This window comes from Miniopterus schreibersii, assembly GCF_964146895.1.
Source record: "Miniopterus schreibersii genome assembly, chromosome: 2".
In the NCBI taxonomy this organism is placed as follows: domain Eukaryota; kingdom Metazoa; phylum Chordata; class Mammalia; order Chiroptera; family Miniopteridae; genus Miniopterus; species Miniopterus schreibersii.
In genome coordinates this window covers 33,953,647-33,970,437 of record NC_138102.1, presented here as the reverse complement: position 1 = coordinate 33,970,437, position 16,791 = coordinate 33,953,647, and the positions used below count along the sequence as shown (strand labels likewise).

At 34.9% G+C, this 16,791-nt stretch overlaps 1 protein-coding gene across 1 annotated transcript in view; it reads left to right on the top strand.

The window, feature by feature from the left end:
* Positions 1 to 16,791, top strand: part of ITGBL1 (integrin subunit beta like 1) — a 182,299-nt gene that overhangs the window by 151,450 nt on the left and 14,058 nt on the right. The window contains exon 8 of the mRNA XM_081127654.1: positions 11,133 to 11,249. Coding sequence (XP_080983780.1) covers positions 11,133 to 11,249 — 117 coding nt within the window. The remainder of the gene's footprint in view (positions 1 to 11,132; positions 11,250 to 16,791) is intronic.

Genomic DNA, 16,791 nt, shown 5'->3' with positions numbered 1-16,791 from the left:
AAGCATCATGGACAAGTAACCAATCCTTTGGACTCTTAGGCAATCAGATGTATTTAAGTCAAAGATAACTCAAGACTAAAGTAATCAGGGTCCTGGAACACTGCTTTTTGTGTGATGTAGAGCTTATCATTGTTTAAAGCATCTAATCGCTTAGCCTTTTTTTGTTCTCTTTTATTACCTCATTTCATTCCCTGAATAGCTTTTGCAGTAGTGATGTTAACTATTATTGCTAGGACTGATTGAATAGTTTATTTCTTTTGATACATCAGGTGAAAGCAAAAGTCATTTCACTGCAGAGCTGATACTGCAATTTCCTGTTACTTCAAAGAAGACATTGCTTTTCAAATAATGGCAGGAATGCTTTTCACAATTAACAATTACATGTGATTTTGTTTTGTTTTTATGTTCTCTATTCACGTCTTTGGTTTTACTGAAGATTTGAATGAGAGAGACACATAAGCACAGTTTAACTCAAAATGTAAAGGGACCCAAAGAAAGCTCAGGTTCTATTTCAAACAAATGATTATTTACCTATCCTACATTTTCTTTTCTTTTTTGAAATCCTCACCCAAGGACACACTTAAAAGAGAAAAGGGAGAGAGAGAAACATCAATGCGAGAGAGAAACATGGATTGGTTGCCTTCGGTAAGCTCCCTGACTGGGGACCAAACACACAACCCAGGCATGTGCCTTGACCGGGACCCAACCCACCAAACTTTTCATGCAGGACCGCACTCAGCCAATGGAGCAGCTCCGGCTGGGCTATCCTACCCTTTCTACAGTCAAAGAGATGTGGAGGCCTGCATAAATGGCCTGCGTCTCAAATGCCTTTATTTTCTGACATTTTTTTCCATTGCCAATATGGGCAGATAATCATATGCATTCGAGTGCTCTTTTCCTTTCATCACCTTCCTTTTCTTTCCCTTAATTGGGAGCATATTTTCCTCTCTTTCTCCATCTCTACACTACCCCTTTGATATTCTTACTAAAACAAAATGTTTCCTCTTATCTGGTAGAGTCCAAGGAACATAGAGGGCCCTCATTAATTGGTCATCATACAGTTTTTCTAGTTAGTTAAGTTTACCTAGGACCAAGTATTTAATTATCTTGAAATAGTGAAAAAGGTGGCCAAGGAATTTTTCTCATATGTTTTATCAGTCTTTGAACTTTCCTCTCTGACCTTTAACTACTCTCTTTTGCCTTTATAGGCAATATTTATTAGTATATAATTTGGGAATATATTTCCATAGATCTGGAGCACTTTGGTGCCACTGAGTCCCATTAGGTGGAACTGTATTCTTATACTTAACTATCTTTACTTTGTAGCCAATGGTGGAAATATTTCTCTTGGTTTCTGTAAAAAAGAAATTGTTTGAAGGGAATCACAAGCAGTTGGCTATTTATTTGAGATGGAAGGCAACAATTTTAATATTTAAATATAAGTCTTATAAACCAGTATGATTTTAAAATGTGCATTGCATATTAATAGTCTTTGAGAAGAAAATTGCAAGTTAAACCATGGTAGCTAGCATTAGAGTTTAATTATACAACTTGGCCGGACCTATTTGGAATATTTAACTAGAAACAGGGCTGGTAGCTGTAATTGGTACAGGTTTATAATTACACCTATGATTACATCTGAGACACTTTAGACATCATTTAGTCCAATAGTTTTTTGTATAAGTACAGGAAAGTGAACCTATCAAAAGTAAAAGTGACTAGTTCTGGCTAGAGAAGACCATTTTTTAAAAAACCAACCTTTTCCCACTGCACTGTAATATTATCTTTGTCATAAATCAAGTGGCCTCATATTGTATGAGTCTCTTTCTAGTGTTTTTATTCTATTCTATTTATCTATTTTTTTAATAACAGTACACTCTTAAATACTATAGCTTCATAGTATGTCTTAAAACCTGGTTTTGTCATTTTTCCACCCATTTTTCTGCACAATGCTTTAGCCCTTTACATTTATATTTTTATCCCTTTACATTTATGTAACAATAATAATACCTGACTACCTAGGTATGCATTAAACCTATAAATCAATTATGGGGGCATTAACGTTCTAATTTATAAACATGGTATAGCCTTTCTTCTATTTCTATATTAATTTCACTTGATAATTTATAGTTTTCTATATGTAGGTCTTCACAACTTTCATGAGTTCTTTTGTTTTTTTATGTTATTAAAAATTCTATCATTAAAAATTTTATGTTTGTTTCTGCTGTATAAAACTACAACAAAAATTTTAATATAACCACTTGTGTCTTATGATCTTGCTAAATTTATTTCTTAATTTTAATGGTTTATAGGTGGGTTTTTTTTTATATTCTACTAATCATGCCATATGTAAATAATGACAATGTTATTCCCTCCTCTATTTATGCTTTTTATTTCTTTATCTTGCCTTAGAACACTAGATAAGATATATGTACAATTTTGATTAGCAATAGAGATAGTAGACATTCTTGATTTGCTTTTAATCTTGGAGAAAATGTATTCAATATTTTACTCTAAATCTATAGATTTATTTTATATTATCTTCATTCAAATAAGAAAGTTACCTTCTATTCCTTTATTGTTTTTTCTCATGAAAGAGTTTTGAATATTACCAAATATATAGTGTGCACCTATTGAGATGATAATACATCTTTTCTGTTAATTCGATGAAGTAGTTTGATTGATTTTAAAATGTTAAACCAATCCTTTAATCTTGGTCTATACCCATTTGCATATGATTCTTTTTGCAAACTGCTGGATTCAAAGTTCATGAGAGACTTCCTAACATCTTTTTTTCCTGTAATTTCCTTGCATGATTTTGTTGTAGAGGGTATTCTAGCACCATGAATTTAAATTCTACACTTAGTTTTTCATTTTCAAGATTTAATTTTAATTCTATGAACTGTTTTTATTTAGATTAATTTTATAATTACTTTGTGTTTTTTCATTTTTTCCTTTATTTTAGTGTTTATGTTTTGTATCATATTCTTCTGTGTGAATAACTTTTTTTCTTATTTTTTTTTAATGTTGACATTATTGCAGGGCTCTTCTGTCACACCTTTTTAATTTTTGTAGGTATTCTCATTTTATAATCAAAATGGAAAGATATTTTTGCTAGGCATAGAACTCCAATTTAACAGTTACTTTCAGAATTTTAAAGGTGTAATTTCATTGTCATCTGGTTTAATAAGAATTAATTTTGGTATTTCAATTGTCAATCTTTTTATTTTTTCTTTTAAAGTTAATACATATTTTTATCTCTGACTACTTTTAAGATTTTCTTTTTGTTTTTCAGCAATTGATTTGGCTGTGTCTCAGCTATGCTCTGTGCTTTTCTTTTTATTTAATCCTCCTTAAGCTTTATGAAGCACCTTGAATCTATAGGTTAAATTATAGATAAATTAAATTATATTAGAAGTGTTTTGTCTATTATTTCTTAAAATATTACTTCTTCCTCATTCTATCTTTTCTTCTGAGAACCCCATGATAAAATGTGAGGTGTTATTTTATGTCAATGTATTTCTTATGCTTCCCTCCCCATCAGTCTTTTTGTTTTCCATGCTTCAGTCTAGATATTTTTTACTGACCTATCTTCTAGTTTACTAATCCTGTCTTCTCTTGTGTCTTATCTACCACTGAATCTCTATTACTAAAGTTATTTTTAAATTCATTACTAACAATTCCAGTTTGACCACTTGTATCTTTTTTGGATCTCTTTCCAGTGTCTTTCTTTTATTTTTGGCCATTCTGCCATTCTCTTGACATATTTGTAATTTTTTATTAAATATAAATATTGTTTAATAAAATTGGTAGAATTTTATGACTAATGTTATCTTCTTTGAAGAGATAATTTCCTTTTTCTGGTAGACCAAAAAACCTTAATCCAATCAGGAGTTGAAATAATTTCTAAAGTGAAAACTTGGGTGGTTTATGTGATGTTTATCAGTGTTCTTCTTCTCAAAAGCCCCTGAATCCCAGTTATTGTCTTTCCAACCAGATGGAAAAACTAAAAGCTTTGTTTAGTTTATTTATCTTTTAGATGTTGCTTTCTGCCTGATGTTTCAACCTCTTGCCTAAAAAGTTCAAGACTTGACAAATGCATAAAGGCTATTATTTGCATGGAGGGTAGAAATCATTTCTCTACGGTTCCTTTTTCTCTAGGACCTTGACCACCTAAATCTAGGCTGCCTAAGAGCCTTTGACCTAATTGTCTACATTGAATTTTGGCTAGTGAAAAATTATTGCAAAGGCTAGAGACAAAATGGAGATAGAACTTTCAGGTGCAATAGGACTTTGTTGAAAAATAATGTCAGTATAAAATACCCTCAAAGAAATAGCATTACTTAATGTAGAACTATAAACTACCTGAAACATATTGTTGGCAGAGAGAGAAAAATAAAGTGGAACTTCATATTAAAGGAGAAACACATTAGTTGTGAAAAAATGACATACTACTTCCAATTATATCAAAAATATATCAAATTATATCTTTTTTGGGGTCTGTTTGTAGAAACCTTTTACCCTTTAACTTATATATTTAATTTTTTAATATATTTAATCACTGTGCCACAAACAATATTATCACAGTGGTACTTAGGAAATCCAAACAGGAATACTTAAAATATACATTTTTATTGCAATTTCTTTACAGGTTCTTATTAAGTAGATATTTCCAATTTTGAAAATTTTTAAAGAGAAGTTTGTTTCCTAAGATTATAGAATCTATAAGTGCTAGATATTAAATTCTTTCTTATGTCTTTCTGAGTCCAGAGCACAAATGCTTAACTGTTGTCAAAGATTACCTTCTTGACTTCAATTTCTTCACTGTGATGGGGCTTACTTCCTACCATAGCAGTACTTCCATTATGCACTACTCTAATGGATAGAATGTTATTACAGTATATTAAACTTTTCCCCTGTAACTTTTACCTATTAATCCTGATTGTGCTAACTGTGCTGTAAAATGGCAATGTTAAACAAGTTAACTATATCCTTAATTTTAAGTTTATTGAATTTCTGGCATTTTTGGCTGTACAGTTCTATGCTTTGCATGTTTGACACCATTTTATTGAAAAAATTGACTTAAATCCTAAATGTGATGTTAATGAATATTTTCTAAAACTGAATGTAAAATGTTGTATACATAATTATTGATGACTTTATCTTTTAAAAAACATTTAGCTACATATAAATTGTCTAGAGATTTACTTATATATTTTTAAATTTTAAAATAGTTTTATTTTGAAATCATTTTAAACTTAGAAGATTTAAGAATAGTTCAAAGCTTTTTATAAATGGCCAATTTGAAGGTAAGTTGCTCACATGGAGTTTCATCATCCTCTAATTTAAATGTACACAGGCACCTACATTCTCATATATGTATAAACTTATGCATATACACAATGTTCTTTCTAATGTTTTATGATTTAGGGAAATCAAAAGTGGTGAATTTAGAAACAAAGAATAATAAATAAATTATCAGTAGAAAATACTGTTTTATAGAATATTTTTTCTTAATCGTAAATCAGCTTGTTGATGGAAAATATATTATTGTTATATGGATTTCATTGTTCAATTAAAAAAAATGTAATTTGCTAATTATCCCTGATGTAGGAAGAAAGCCCACACTTGTTTCAAATCAATTTAATTAGCACTTCTTAAATGTATATTAAGGAAGTGATATATTCACTCATACTTTTGAATGTTTTATAAAGTAACAAAAACTAAGAATTTAAACATGACTAGGGCCTGATTCCACCCCAAATAAAGTTCATCTTCAAGAAACTTTTTATAGAACCATTTCTCTAATTATATCACACAGAACACTGTTTTTCACTAGTGAATAGCATTTGTTTCAGTCTTTTGGCATTTAGCAGTCTTTTGGCATTTATCCCATAGAGTCTTTCCCGGTGAATTACAGTTGCATGTATTTATTTATGACCTAGAATGGAATCATTAAGTCAATACCAAGATTGGTCTATGTGTGATATGATTTATGTTTGCAGAATCCCAAAACCTATTTTCTGAAGCACAGTACTGTCCACTATCCGGTCAATGGGTTTACTCGGGAGGAAGAAGGAGTTTCTTCTAATTGATCTTGGCCACTTCATGAGGGGCCACGTTGATTAGTCAGTTAAGCTCCACATTTCCTACCTTAATTCATTCACTGACTTTTTTAGCCTTGCGCTGTCTCTTAGTTTCTAAGTTAATTGGTAAATGAATGTGATATTGCTATTTAATTTTAATGTCACCAATTTATAGTATGATATTTCTACCTACAGTTCCCTAATTTATAGTTAGAAAAAATGAATCAAGTAATTTTAGTTTTTATTGTAGAAACTATTTTAAAGTTGAAATAGTGAGATAGTCTAATTTAGAAGTCTAATAGATCTCCTCTGGGGTAGTTTGCTGGATACTTTGGGAAACCTTTAGGGTAAAGTGAGGCCTGGTGCTCCCATGTCCCATTTTCAATTTCAGACATTCTAGGCAGACAACAGAAAATTATATTAGCACATTTGCCTTTTTTCTCACATAGTTCATGATTGATTACTTTAATCTTTTGTACTAAGAAAGAACAAACAGAAGGATTGACATTTATCTGTGCTTTTAAAAGCCATGAGCAATTCTTCCTTGGCTAGCAATTGTAATGTCACTGTGGCTTAAATTATAAGTCTCACTGCCCATTTTGAAATGGAAGGTGAAAGGTGCCTCTTCACTTTCAAATGATTACTTGAGTCTCACAAAAAATATTTGGACTTGGATGAAATTGTACAGAATAATATAGTTCTAAAGTGTTTAATTCCTTCTCATAGAAATTTCAAGGGAACTCAGGATGCATTTGGCAGGAGCTTTTTCTAATGCAGTCAGGTTGCTATGGTAAACCTATTATTTTAGTCAAAGGAGAACTGTGTTAGTAAAGTGCTAATCTCTTTTCTGTTTTATGTGAGACTCTAATTACTCTCCAACTATTGAGCATGTACTGCAAGTATGGTTTTTACTGTTTTAAAAAGTGAAAGAAAATAAGGTCATAGGGAGTGTGCCTGCTGTTAGCATGCTGGCAGGTACATTTGATGATATAGTGCTCTTCTTAAACAAGCTTATTTTGGATCATTTCTCTAAAAACAGTTGTTTTATAGAGAAATGCAATGAGAAATGAGATGTATGAACTTTATGTGAGCAATTGAAATCCAAATCTCCCAACATGTTTTTATTATAAAAATATAAAGAATATCTATTATTTATTAAATAATACTAAGTGTCAGGCTCTGTCCTATGTACCTTATATGCATTACAATAGTTAGCCTTTACAATAATCTCATGTTAACATTATTATTATATTCCCATTATGCAACCATGATAAATGAGGTTTAATTTATTCTTCCAAGGGAACACATTTAACAGTGGATGGGCCAAGATTAAAACCCATATTTATTTCAAATCAGAGCCCATGCTTCTAGTTGTATCTCTGCCGTAAAATGTATTTCCCTTCTTCTTTGTCTACTGACAAATAAAAACACTTTAAGACTTACTCCCAAGTCACCTTTGCCAGGGAACTTCTCAAATCCTACAAGGTCTGTGTGCTCATGTATTTTACCTTTATTCCCTCTAGTATTAAAAAAATTTTAATGTCCTACTTAATTTTGTATTTTCAGCACCTAGCACAATACTTGACCCATAGTTGATATTCAGAGAGGAGATTAGATTTGAGCTGGCTGAGTAGCACTGGGTAGAATTTTAGAGAGAAAGTGGGAGTGCAGAACAAAGACAAGTGGAGCACATGAACAAAAGTCTCTAAACATTGGATACGTACTTGGAAAGGAGAGTTGGACCAAATGTGGAGAGAGCTTTGTTGAGAAAATTGACTTCTGTCTTGAAGATCGAGTAGGACCAGCATGAGAGAGGAAATTACATAATCATAGGTATGTTTTTGAAAAGTGGATTTTTTAAAACTTTAAATGGAAAGGAGAATAGTTAATAAAAGGAAGAAATCAAATATGTCATCAAGTTTTTTAAGTCTCACTGACAGATTAGATGATGGTGACCTTCTCCTAGATAAAAGGACTGGGAAGAGGAGTAGGTTTGTGAATAAAGATGATAAATTGCCGTCAGACATATTCCGTTGACATAACTGTGGGAAACACAAGTGAAGGTATTCAGGCAATTGGAAATGCTTATGTACTGGGGAGAGACATCCTATTCTAAATTCAAGTTCTACAATTAAAGCTCATGGGTTGTGTAATTTTACAAACTATTTGCAGGTGATTATTGTTTTGTGCCTTCATAAATAATATTCAGACATTATGAGGACACATGAGAAGTACAGTTATTGGTGCTGTATTTGTAAAGGTGCATGAGTAGGAAGGTACAGTTGTCATGAATCTGGTGAAATTTACTTTGGATCTTGAAGAATGAGTGGAAATTTACCAGGCAGGTATATATATCTTGGTAATGACTGGACTGAAGATGTGAACTGAAACAGCAAAATAAAATGCACTTTAAACTGTGGTGTGTATGAAGAATTTACTCTTCTTTATCTTTCTATCTGCAATAAATTACCCTTTCTTTATATACGGTTTTTTGCTTTTCCATTAGAAGCTACCATATCCTATAAACTACATTACAGTTACATCTATAAAGTTACATCTATTAGTTGCCTTCATGTGTCTTTTTAAAACTCCAACAAAAATAAGAATTGCAAAATGAATTTTTACATCGAAAGAGACATATGAATTACAATTTATCAGGAAAAACAATGTACCTAGGACTGAATATTAACACTACTTAACTTGATAGAAGAAATACAAGGCAAAAACTATTCATTGTAAAAACAATGAAATGTAGATAGTTGAACACATATGCCAATATTTGGTTCATCCTTTCCAGAGAAGCAGAGAAACCAATAATACATATCAGGAAACTTCCTGTTTGCCTCAAAACATTAATAAAACTGTCACCATAAATATTCCCTCAAACTTAAAGATTGAAGTTGTCTTGGTAACTGGGACTGTATTACCTGTCAGGAGTAAGGTTATTCATGTTTCTGACATCTGTCCATGAAGAACTAGTTAACTGTATCCGACCATCCTGATGATGATCCTATAGTTTGTTTCCTTGTCTCTACAGTCTGGATTATTATTGTCATTCACACATCCACCCACGGTGAGGGCTAGCATGTTTATGCACATCAGAAAGTAACTGGGGCTCAGAAGATCTGGGTTCCAGCACCAACACTGTTGATGTCTACTTCACTGGCCTAAGGCAAACTAATTAGTCTCAGCATGTTTGAATTTCCTCATCTATTAAATAAATTGCAGTAAGTCATGGATCTTCCTGACATTTCACAAAAAAATAAGTGTATGCTGCTATATTTTTCTAGGGAGAGATCTGGGGTCTACTAGTGAGAGGTCTTGATAGCAAACAACAGAAACCAACTTTATGAACTGGAATGAAAAAGGATTTTATTAGAAGGGGTTAGGCTCAGAATGCAATCTTGGACAATCAGCTCAAGTAGCACTCCAGGGAAGCAAGCCACTGCCAAGATCTAGCCCCTGCTGCCACCACTTTTGAACTCCAGCCACTGTGTGCCAAGCTCCACAGCTCCTGGACACTCACTACTGTGCTGTTGCACAGACCCTGTGCCCTTGCAGTCACCCTCAAAAACCAAAGCCCTGCCAAGAGTACCTGGTGTGTCCCTGTTCTGTCCACCAGGACATAAGAAGAGGGAATGTCACTGGAAGCGGAAAAGGGCTCTGTCTTCTGCTGAACTTGGGCCTGCCTCCAAGTAGAAAAACAGACTGGTTGAAGGGCAGCCAGAACAAGAGTATCTATTGCCATGTCTTTCACCAGCTTCTCAAAGGGATCATGACCCCAACACTTCTGCCAGAAAAGATTATGAATCACTGCATTGGATTATCTTTAATTACAGCTCTTAAATTATATGATTCTAAATACTAATTTTCCTTTCTTCCATCATCTCCCAACTCAGAATTGCTTTAACAGGATACAAATGCAGCAACAGAATGACTGACAACATTGTGGGGTCAGCCCTGAAGTGTCTCATGATCATTTCAGTGGGTGTGTAATTATGATGGTTGGCTAATGACAGAGAGTAGCAGATGTCTCAGAGTGGTTACCCAGCTGAAATTTTTCCAAACCAGTACAAACTCCTTAAGCAAAAGGAATTTACTTTCTCATTCAGTCTTCTGGTGCTGTGTTATGAGTATATTAAGGTGCAATATGGCTCAATGGTTAAGTGTTTATGCTTTAAGATTAATGAGAATGGATATAAATTTTGAATCTAGCCCTTACAAGCTGGGCCACCATGGAAAGTAACTTGGCCTCAATATGTCTCCGTATACTGTTTAGTAAAATGATAGTGGCCATGCTAGTCAATGTGTGGTATTATGAAAACAAAAGAGATGGAATTTAAGGAATTAAAATGTTCGACACATATTTACAGCTCAAGAAATGATGGTGGAAGTCATAATGACAATAGTTAAGGAGTACTCAAACCACGAACCAAACTCATTACAAAAAATTGTTCATACTTTTAATTTTTAAGTCAAGAATGATAACGATATTTAGGTCATGTGCTTTGACACATGCTCCATGTTAAAATGTGTTTTATGAACTATAAAATTGATGCCAAATAATCACTAAAATGTCATGTTGCAGTGTACCAATGAACATTTTTTTCTTTATGTGGTGGATACATCCAAAAATTGTGGTCAATTTTTTAAAATGATCACATTAGGCTAAATTTGTCAAAATATGTAAAATTGATTCCGCTACATTAAATGTTATCATCAAGCTAAGTTGAATATGAAATATCCAGAGAGTTTAGCAGCTAAATTCGTCTTCAAAAATGAATGAAACAAAAGGTGGAAAGTGGTAAAGGTGAATGACTTCTGAGCCAGCAATTGGCACTTTCACTCCCTACCACCTTGGTTGGCATTTGTGTTTGACCTTCAGCTTACCGCAGGGAGGTAAGAAAAGTTATTTGCTGAACTAGAGTCATGCACAGTCTGGAACTGGTCTGAGAGGTCTGGGTTTAATAGTGTGCTGTTTCCTTTGAAAGCCTTCTTAGTTCTGTGAATCTCCAATTAAAGTGCTCTCTCCTTTGTATTTTGCAGGTAAATGTGAATGTGGCAAATGTACCTGCTACCCGCCGGGAGACCGCAGGGTGTATGGGAAGACGTGCGAGTGTGATGATCGCCGCTGTGAAGACCTGGACGGAGTGGTCTGTGGAGGTGATCAATTTAACTGCCTTCTGCTACTGCATGCAGCTTGCTTCAGCTGCCTTCCTTATTCTACTTGTCCTTTTTTTAAAAAAAAAATGTTAAAAAGAAGACTCTTGATTTAGGGACATGTGAAAGTACACAGTACACTATTGATAAAAGATTGCTAAGACTAACCTAAATTCTATGGAGATAGTAAAAGGCTTAGCTGCCACTGAACACTTTACAATGATTTTTATTACTCTACTCTTAAAGACTGGGGGAAGTATCACTTACAAACTTGAGACAAAAGCAGTAAGATAACTCCCTAAGTTTAGTTACAACATCACAGGAGATGTGCAGTATCTCAGTTCCCATGATGGCACTGAGAACCAAATAAAAGCTTACTGAAAGCAAGAATCTGTGTAAAGAAAGAACAAGGCAGAAAGGAGGTGGTCAGCAGAGTTAACAGCACAACTGAGAGTCCCAGAGTTAGAAGATTGACAGTGTCTACCTGGTCTTCATTCAGAGGAGGAGGTGGGAGTCAACATTGTTCTTGTAGTTCAGCCTTGCAAAATCTCATGCTGTAGAGATGACACATGCTGATGACAGCTCCTTCCAGGTTTCCAGTACAACTGAGGTGACTGGATGTGGGATCAGACTGAAAGAATATAGCTGGATCTCTTCAAGATAATTATCATAATGCATTTGGGCACTTCATTAGAAAAAAATAAATTGCAGGTACAGTGTATGAAAGGCAGGGACACTATCACTACCATGTATATCTGTATATTCTCTAACCAACCATGGAACACTTGCAAGTTGACCAAAAATTTCTTCTTTCTTTCCTTTGTGAGAGAAGGCAAAGGCCCTCTCTAACACCAGGTGGCTTATCTTACACAGCCCCTGCAGCAGCAGGCTCCTTAACTAATTTTCCTGCTTTCTTCATCTTACACATGGGAAAGTGAGTGAGGTTTGAGGTGTTGATGTCCCATAACTAAAAAGTGGTAGACCCAGCACTTGGGCACTGACATCCAGTTCACAGATCTTTCCCTATATCACGGTTTTCCCCAGAGTGACATTAAACTGTTTGGACCTTATCTCAACATTACTCTTAGTTTAGATTGTCCCTGTACTGGTATTAGTTACCAGAAGTATCTAAGCAGAATGCAGTCTTTTTGTTAAGTCCCTTATGTGTATTGACCCATTTAATTCTCACAATGTGGTACAGCAAGCCTGACTGGCACCTGGCGAACGCCTTATACACGTCTCTGCTCTTATTATCATTGTCATTTTCTCTGTCATGTTGTGTCTACCTCATGAGGGTCTCCTTGCCCAAATGCTTTGGTGACTTGGTTGAAACAGTTGATATTGGAGAAACCTGTTACATCTACATACCTTTTACACGTGCCATGCTTTCAGCTTCCATGAGTGCCATGACTCTGCCAACAGGCATGTCCCTTGCAGGGTTTCTGGAAGCTATGCTAAGGAATTGTTAGGAAAGGTTTTGGCTCCTGTGGAGCATGAGGTGTCTTCTAAACCAGAGAAGCCTCAACATCTGTGTAGCATGGGTCTCATCTTTGTGCGCCTGAGCTGTGTTCCCTGAAGAGAAGGTAATCTCCAGACCACCATGTGGAGCTGTTATCCTTATGCATTGCTGCAAGGACTCCCATGGAGAGGAAAGCCCAATACTGTCCCGCCGCTAGGATATGATTCCTGTCCCATATCCTTCTAAGGAGACTAGTGCCATGTGTCTCTCTAAAACTTAGCTGCACCTAAGAAAAGTTGCCCCCCTTTCCTGCTCTGGGGCAGTACAAGCGGCATTAGTAGAAATTCATGATTGAGTGATGTGAATCAGGGGGAGGGTACAATCAAGGATGAGTTCTGATAGTTTCAGCAACTGAATGGGTGGAGGAGACTGTGCTTTTTTTGGATTAATTGTCTCCATCTATTGAAAAAAAATGAGTTTTTTTCACAGAGGGCAATAGAAGTAGAGAAACTTAAATGGATTATGATTTTGTCCCTTTTACCTAACATTCTATTCTTTATCTTTGCTTCTTCTGAATTGCTCTTTATCATTTTCCCATTCTTCCAAATCATCTCTTTTAGAAAGTCTTTTTGAAATTATTTAATACTTCCTCAGTACTGCAATAGCTTCATTAAAACACCATCACATTTTATTCTCTTTTCTCCAAGTCTATACAATTCTCATGACTATAATAAAACTTTTTTCCCCTCTGAAAAATTATAGTAGCCTCAAACTTATGATAAAGGTTGATGCCTAAGGACTTTTTGAATAAATTATAAATTAAGGGAGTCACAAATAAGTTAAGGAGTGGGGGGATGCATGCAATGTTGATCCTAGTTTGGGATCAGAAAATTCTTCAAGTTGGAGTTAACATTTGATCTGGGTCTTGAATAGCAAACATTTAGAGGTGCGAATATTGGATGTGAACATTTTAGGCCTGGGGAAGCTAAGCAAAGACACAGAGGTAAAAAATATTTGATATGCTGAAGGAATATATTTATTTCATTCTCCTACATAAGAGTTTTTTCTCAGCTGCTTTTGAATACATCCTTGGGAAGGATTTTTTTTTTTTCTCCAACTGTTTACTTATTTATTATTTATAACATTATTTCACCTCCATTTATTTTACTTTGTTCATCTTTAAGTATCATGATATCGTAAAAATATTTTTATATTAATGTTTTTCTTTTCAACACTTAATAAAACTAAAATAATATAAAAACAAAATAAAAATCACGTATAAATCCACCATCCAAAAATAATATCTGGTGAAATTTTGTTTAATTTCCTTCTAGTTTTGTTTTTTTATATCTTTGAATCTAGATTTTTGAATCTTTGGGTGTTTTGATATTTTGTGTGGAGAAAGCTCACATCCTATGGTATTTTCAGTTGCTTCGGTTTCTCTGTGTGTACACTCTGCTACGTTTTTTTCACATGAGATTTCATTGAGAAGTAACCATTTTCTTTTAAGCAAAGTGAGACAATGCCCAGCAGCAAAATGAATGTGAACCTCATATTCAGAAAGAACAGCATTTGAATTTTGGCTCTATTGCCTACTAGTCTTCATAATTTGGATGGACCATTTGTTCTCTCTGCCTTGGTTTTCTCATGTGTACAATAAGGGTAATAATGCCCACCTGCTCGCTTTATGGTGAGAATGAGACATAAAGTATGAAAAGTGCCTGGTACTATGTGATAAGTGGGCAGTCAATGAGTGTCCAATGTATGTAATGCAAAGTAAAAGATTGAAGTATCCATCTCCATAACAGGACAGAACAATCCATCTCTCTAAGATATCTTGAGGCACCAGTTACAAAGCATTTTGGAAGGAAATTGGCATCCTACAAATCGACATTTCAGTGTCAGGGAAGGAATGGCAACTAGTTTGTTCAAAGCCTTTAATTTCCCATCACGTGGCAGTCACATAAATCTTACTACTAGGAGGGTGTGAAACTCACAGACATCATCCCTCTGGTGTGGCTTCAGAGGAAAACAAAACTGAGAATCACTAATGTGGGTAATTTTCTCAGTTCACTACCAGACACTGAGCCATCATTTCTGTAGCCTTTCACCAGGAGGGATGAAATAGGACCCTGTGTATCCCTTGTGTGTTCAGAGCAAAATGCAGGTCCCTGACTCCAAAGCAGCATTTCAGTAAACAACAAATAGTAAAACCAAAAACATCTGTAAACCTACCTAATCGGCAGGTACAGGAGAACTGATAGCCAATGCTGTTTATCCACCTTCCTAACAATAACACTGAAGATGATTAAACCAGTTCTGGCAGGCTGGGATAAATTAGCAATTGTACCTGAAGGTGCATATAAGTAATTACATAATTCTAAGCAGTTCAGTTTTGATTCCACCAAAATTACAACCTGAAAATGACTGGCAATGAGAAAGTAAGTATGAAGTAATAGCATTCTCCATTTAATTTACTTATTGGAGAGTCATGTTCAATGATCATAGAAACATATGTGGACCCTCTCAAAACATCTTTATTAACAATAACATTTTTATGTGACCTATAAGTGCATGGATTTTTAAAATCAGGTAAGTCACTACTGAAAAAAACATGCTTTGTCCAAAGTGATAGTCCTTAAGATGTGCTCATGTTTTAGTGGCATATGACTTTAATATTTCACAAAGAAAATGTATCTATAGATTGGCTCATGTGTGTTTTTAGCCTAAAATAAGCATAATCAGAGCCTTCTGTCCTGTATTCCATATACCCAGGATTAGAATAAGAAATGAGCTGCTTATTGCTTTTCTTCTTCCTTCTATGCTCCTGGAATAGCTGCCCATGAGTCCAATTTAAAAAACAAGTGGGGATAATGAAGAGCCACCTCTTAATTACACAATCAGTTTACATTTCTTTGGGGAGCTCTTTAGTTCATAGCTGAATTGGAAGGAGCTCATGCAGCCTGAGAGTGTGAGTGTGGTGAGCCCAGCACCACGGGATTTCTCAGGTTGAGAAAGATCTCAGACCACTCACTCAAGCGAAGTCTTTTTTAGCTGGAAAATATAGTTAGTAGTGGGATTGTCTCCAAATTACATGTTAAAATCACAAACTTCTTTCCTGGGTTCATAAGTGTACCAGTTAGGACTGTGGTTGGCTGAAGGTAATTTACACAAATATGTCTGCTGGTTGTCACTTCAGAGATGGATGTTGAGGTCTACCTGAGATCCCACACCCCTCCTATCTTCCCTTCCACTCTGCCCTTCCAGCGTGACTTTTATAGTCACGCTCCTAGAAAACCTCTAGCTGTGTCCATCTTCCAGGAAAGAAGAAAGGGAAGAAAAAAGGGCAAAGGGCAAAGGACACATGTTGACTGAGTCTGTCCCATTTTCTTTGGGAGACAATCACCTTCCTGGATACCTCCCCCAACAGTTTTCTCTTATATCTAGTTTATTAGAGTTCTGTTCTAAGGGTATCTCTAGGTCGAAAGGTGCTGGGTAATAAAACATATTTCATATGAACATATTATCACTTCCCTGAAAAAAACACAAGTGCTCTCCTAACATTAACAGGCAAGAAGAATATCACCCAGGCAGAATATCATATCTGATATAATTAGTGTCCATTCATGGTTCAGTTTCCCAATTGAGAACCATCATTGCAGTGTTTTAAGGAAATATGTCTCTGAGCCAATGAATTTCATTGGAAAAAGTCATTGTCTATAGCAGCTCTGCCCAATAGAACTTTCAAAGATGATGAGAATGTTCTAATTCTACATTATTCAACACAGTAGCCATTGGTCACATGTGGCTACAGAGCACTTGAAATGAGTCTAGCACAACCGGGAAACTGAATTTTATTTTATTTTATTTTATTTTATTTATTTATTTTAAAACAATTAAAAATATATATATCTTTATGGATTTCAGAGAGAGGAAAGGAGAGAAAGAGAGACAGACAGACAGAAACATCAATGATGAGAGAGTCATTGGGGATGGAGCCTGCAACCCCAGCATGTGCCCTGACAGGGAATCAAACCCCAATCGCCTAGATCCTAGGTTGACTCTCAACCTCTGAGCCACACCTGG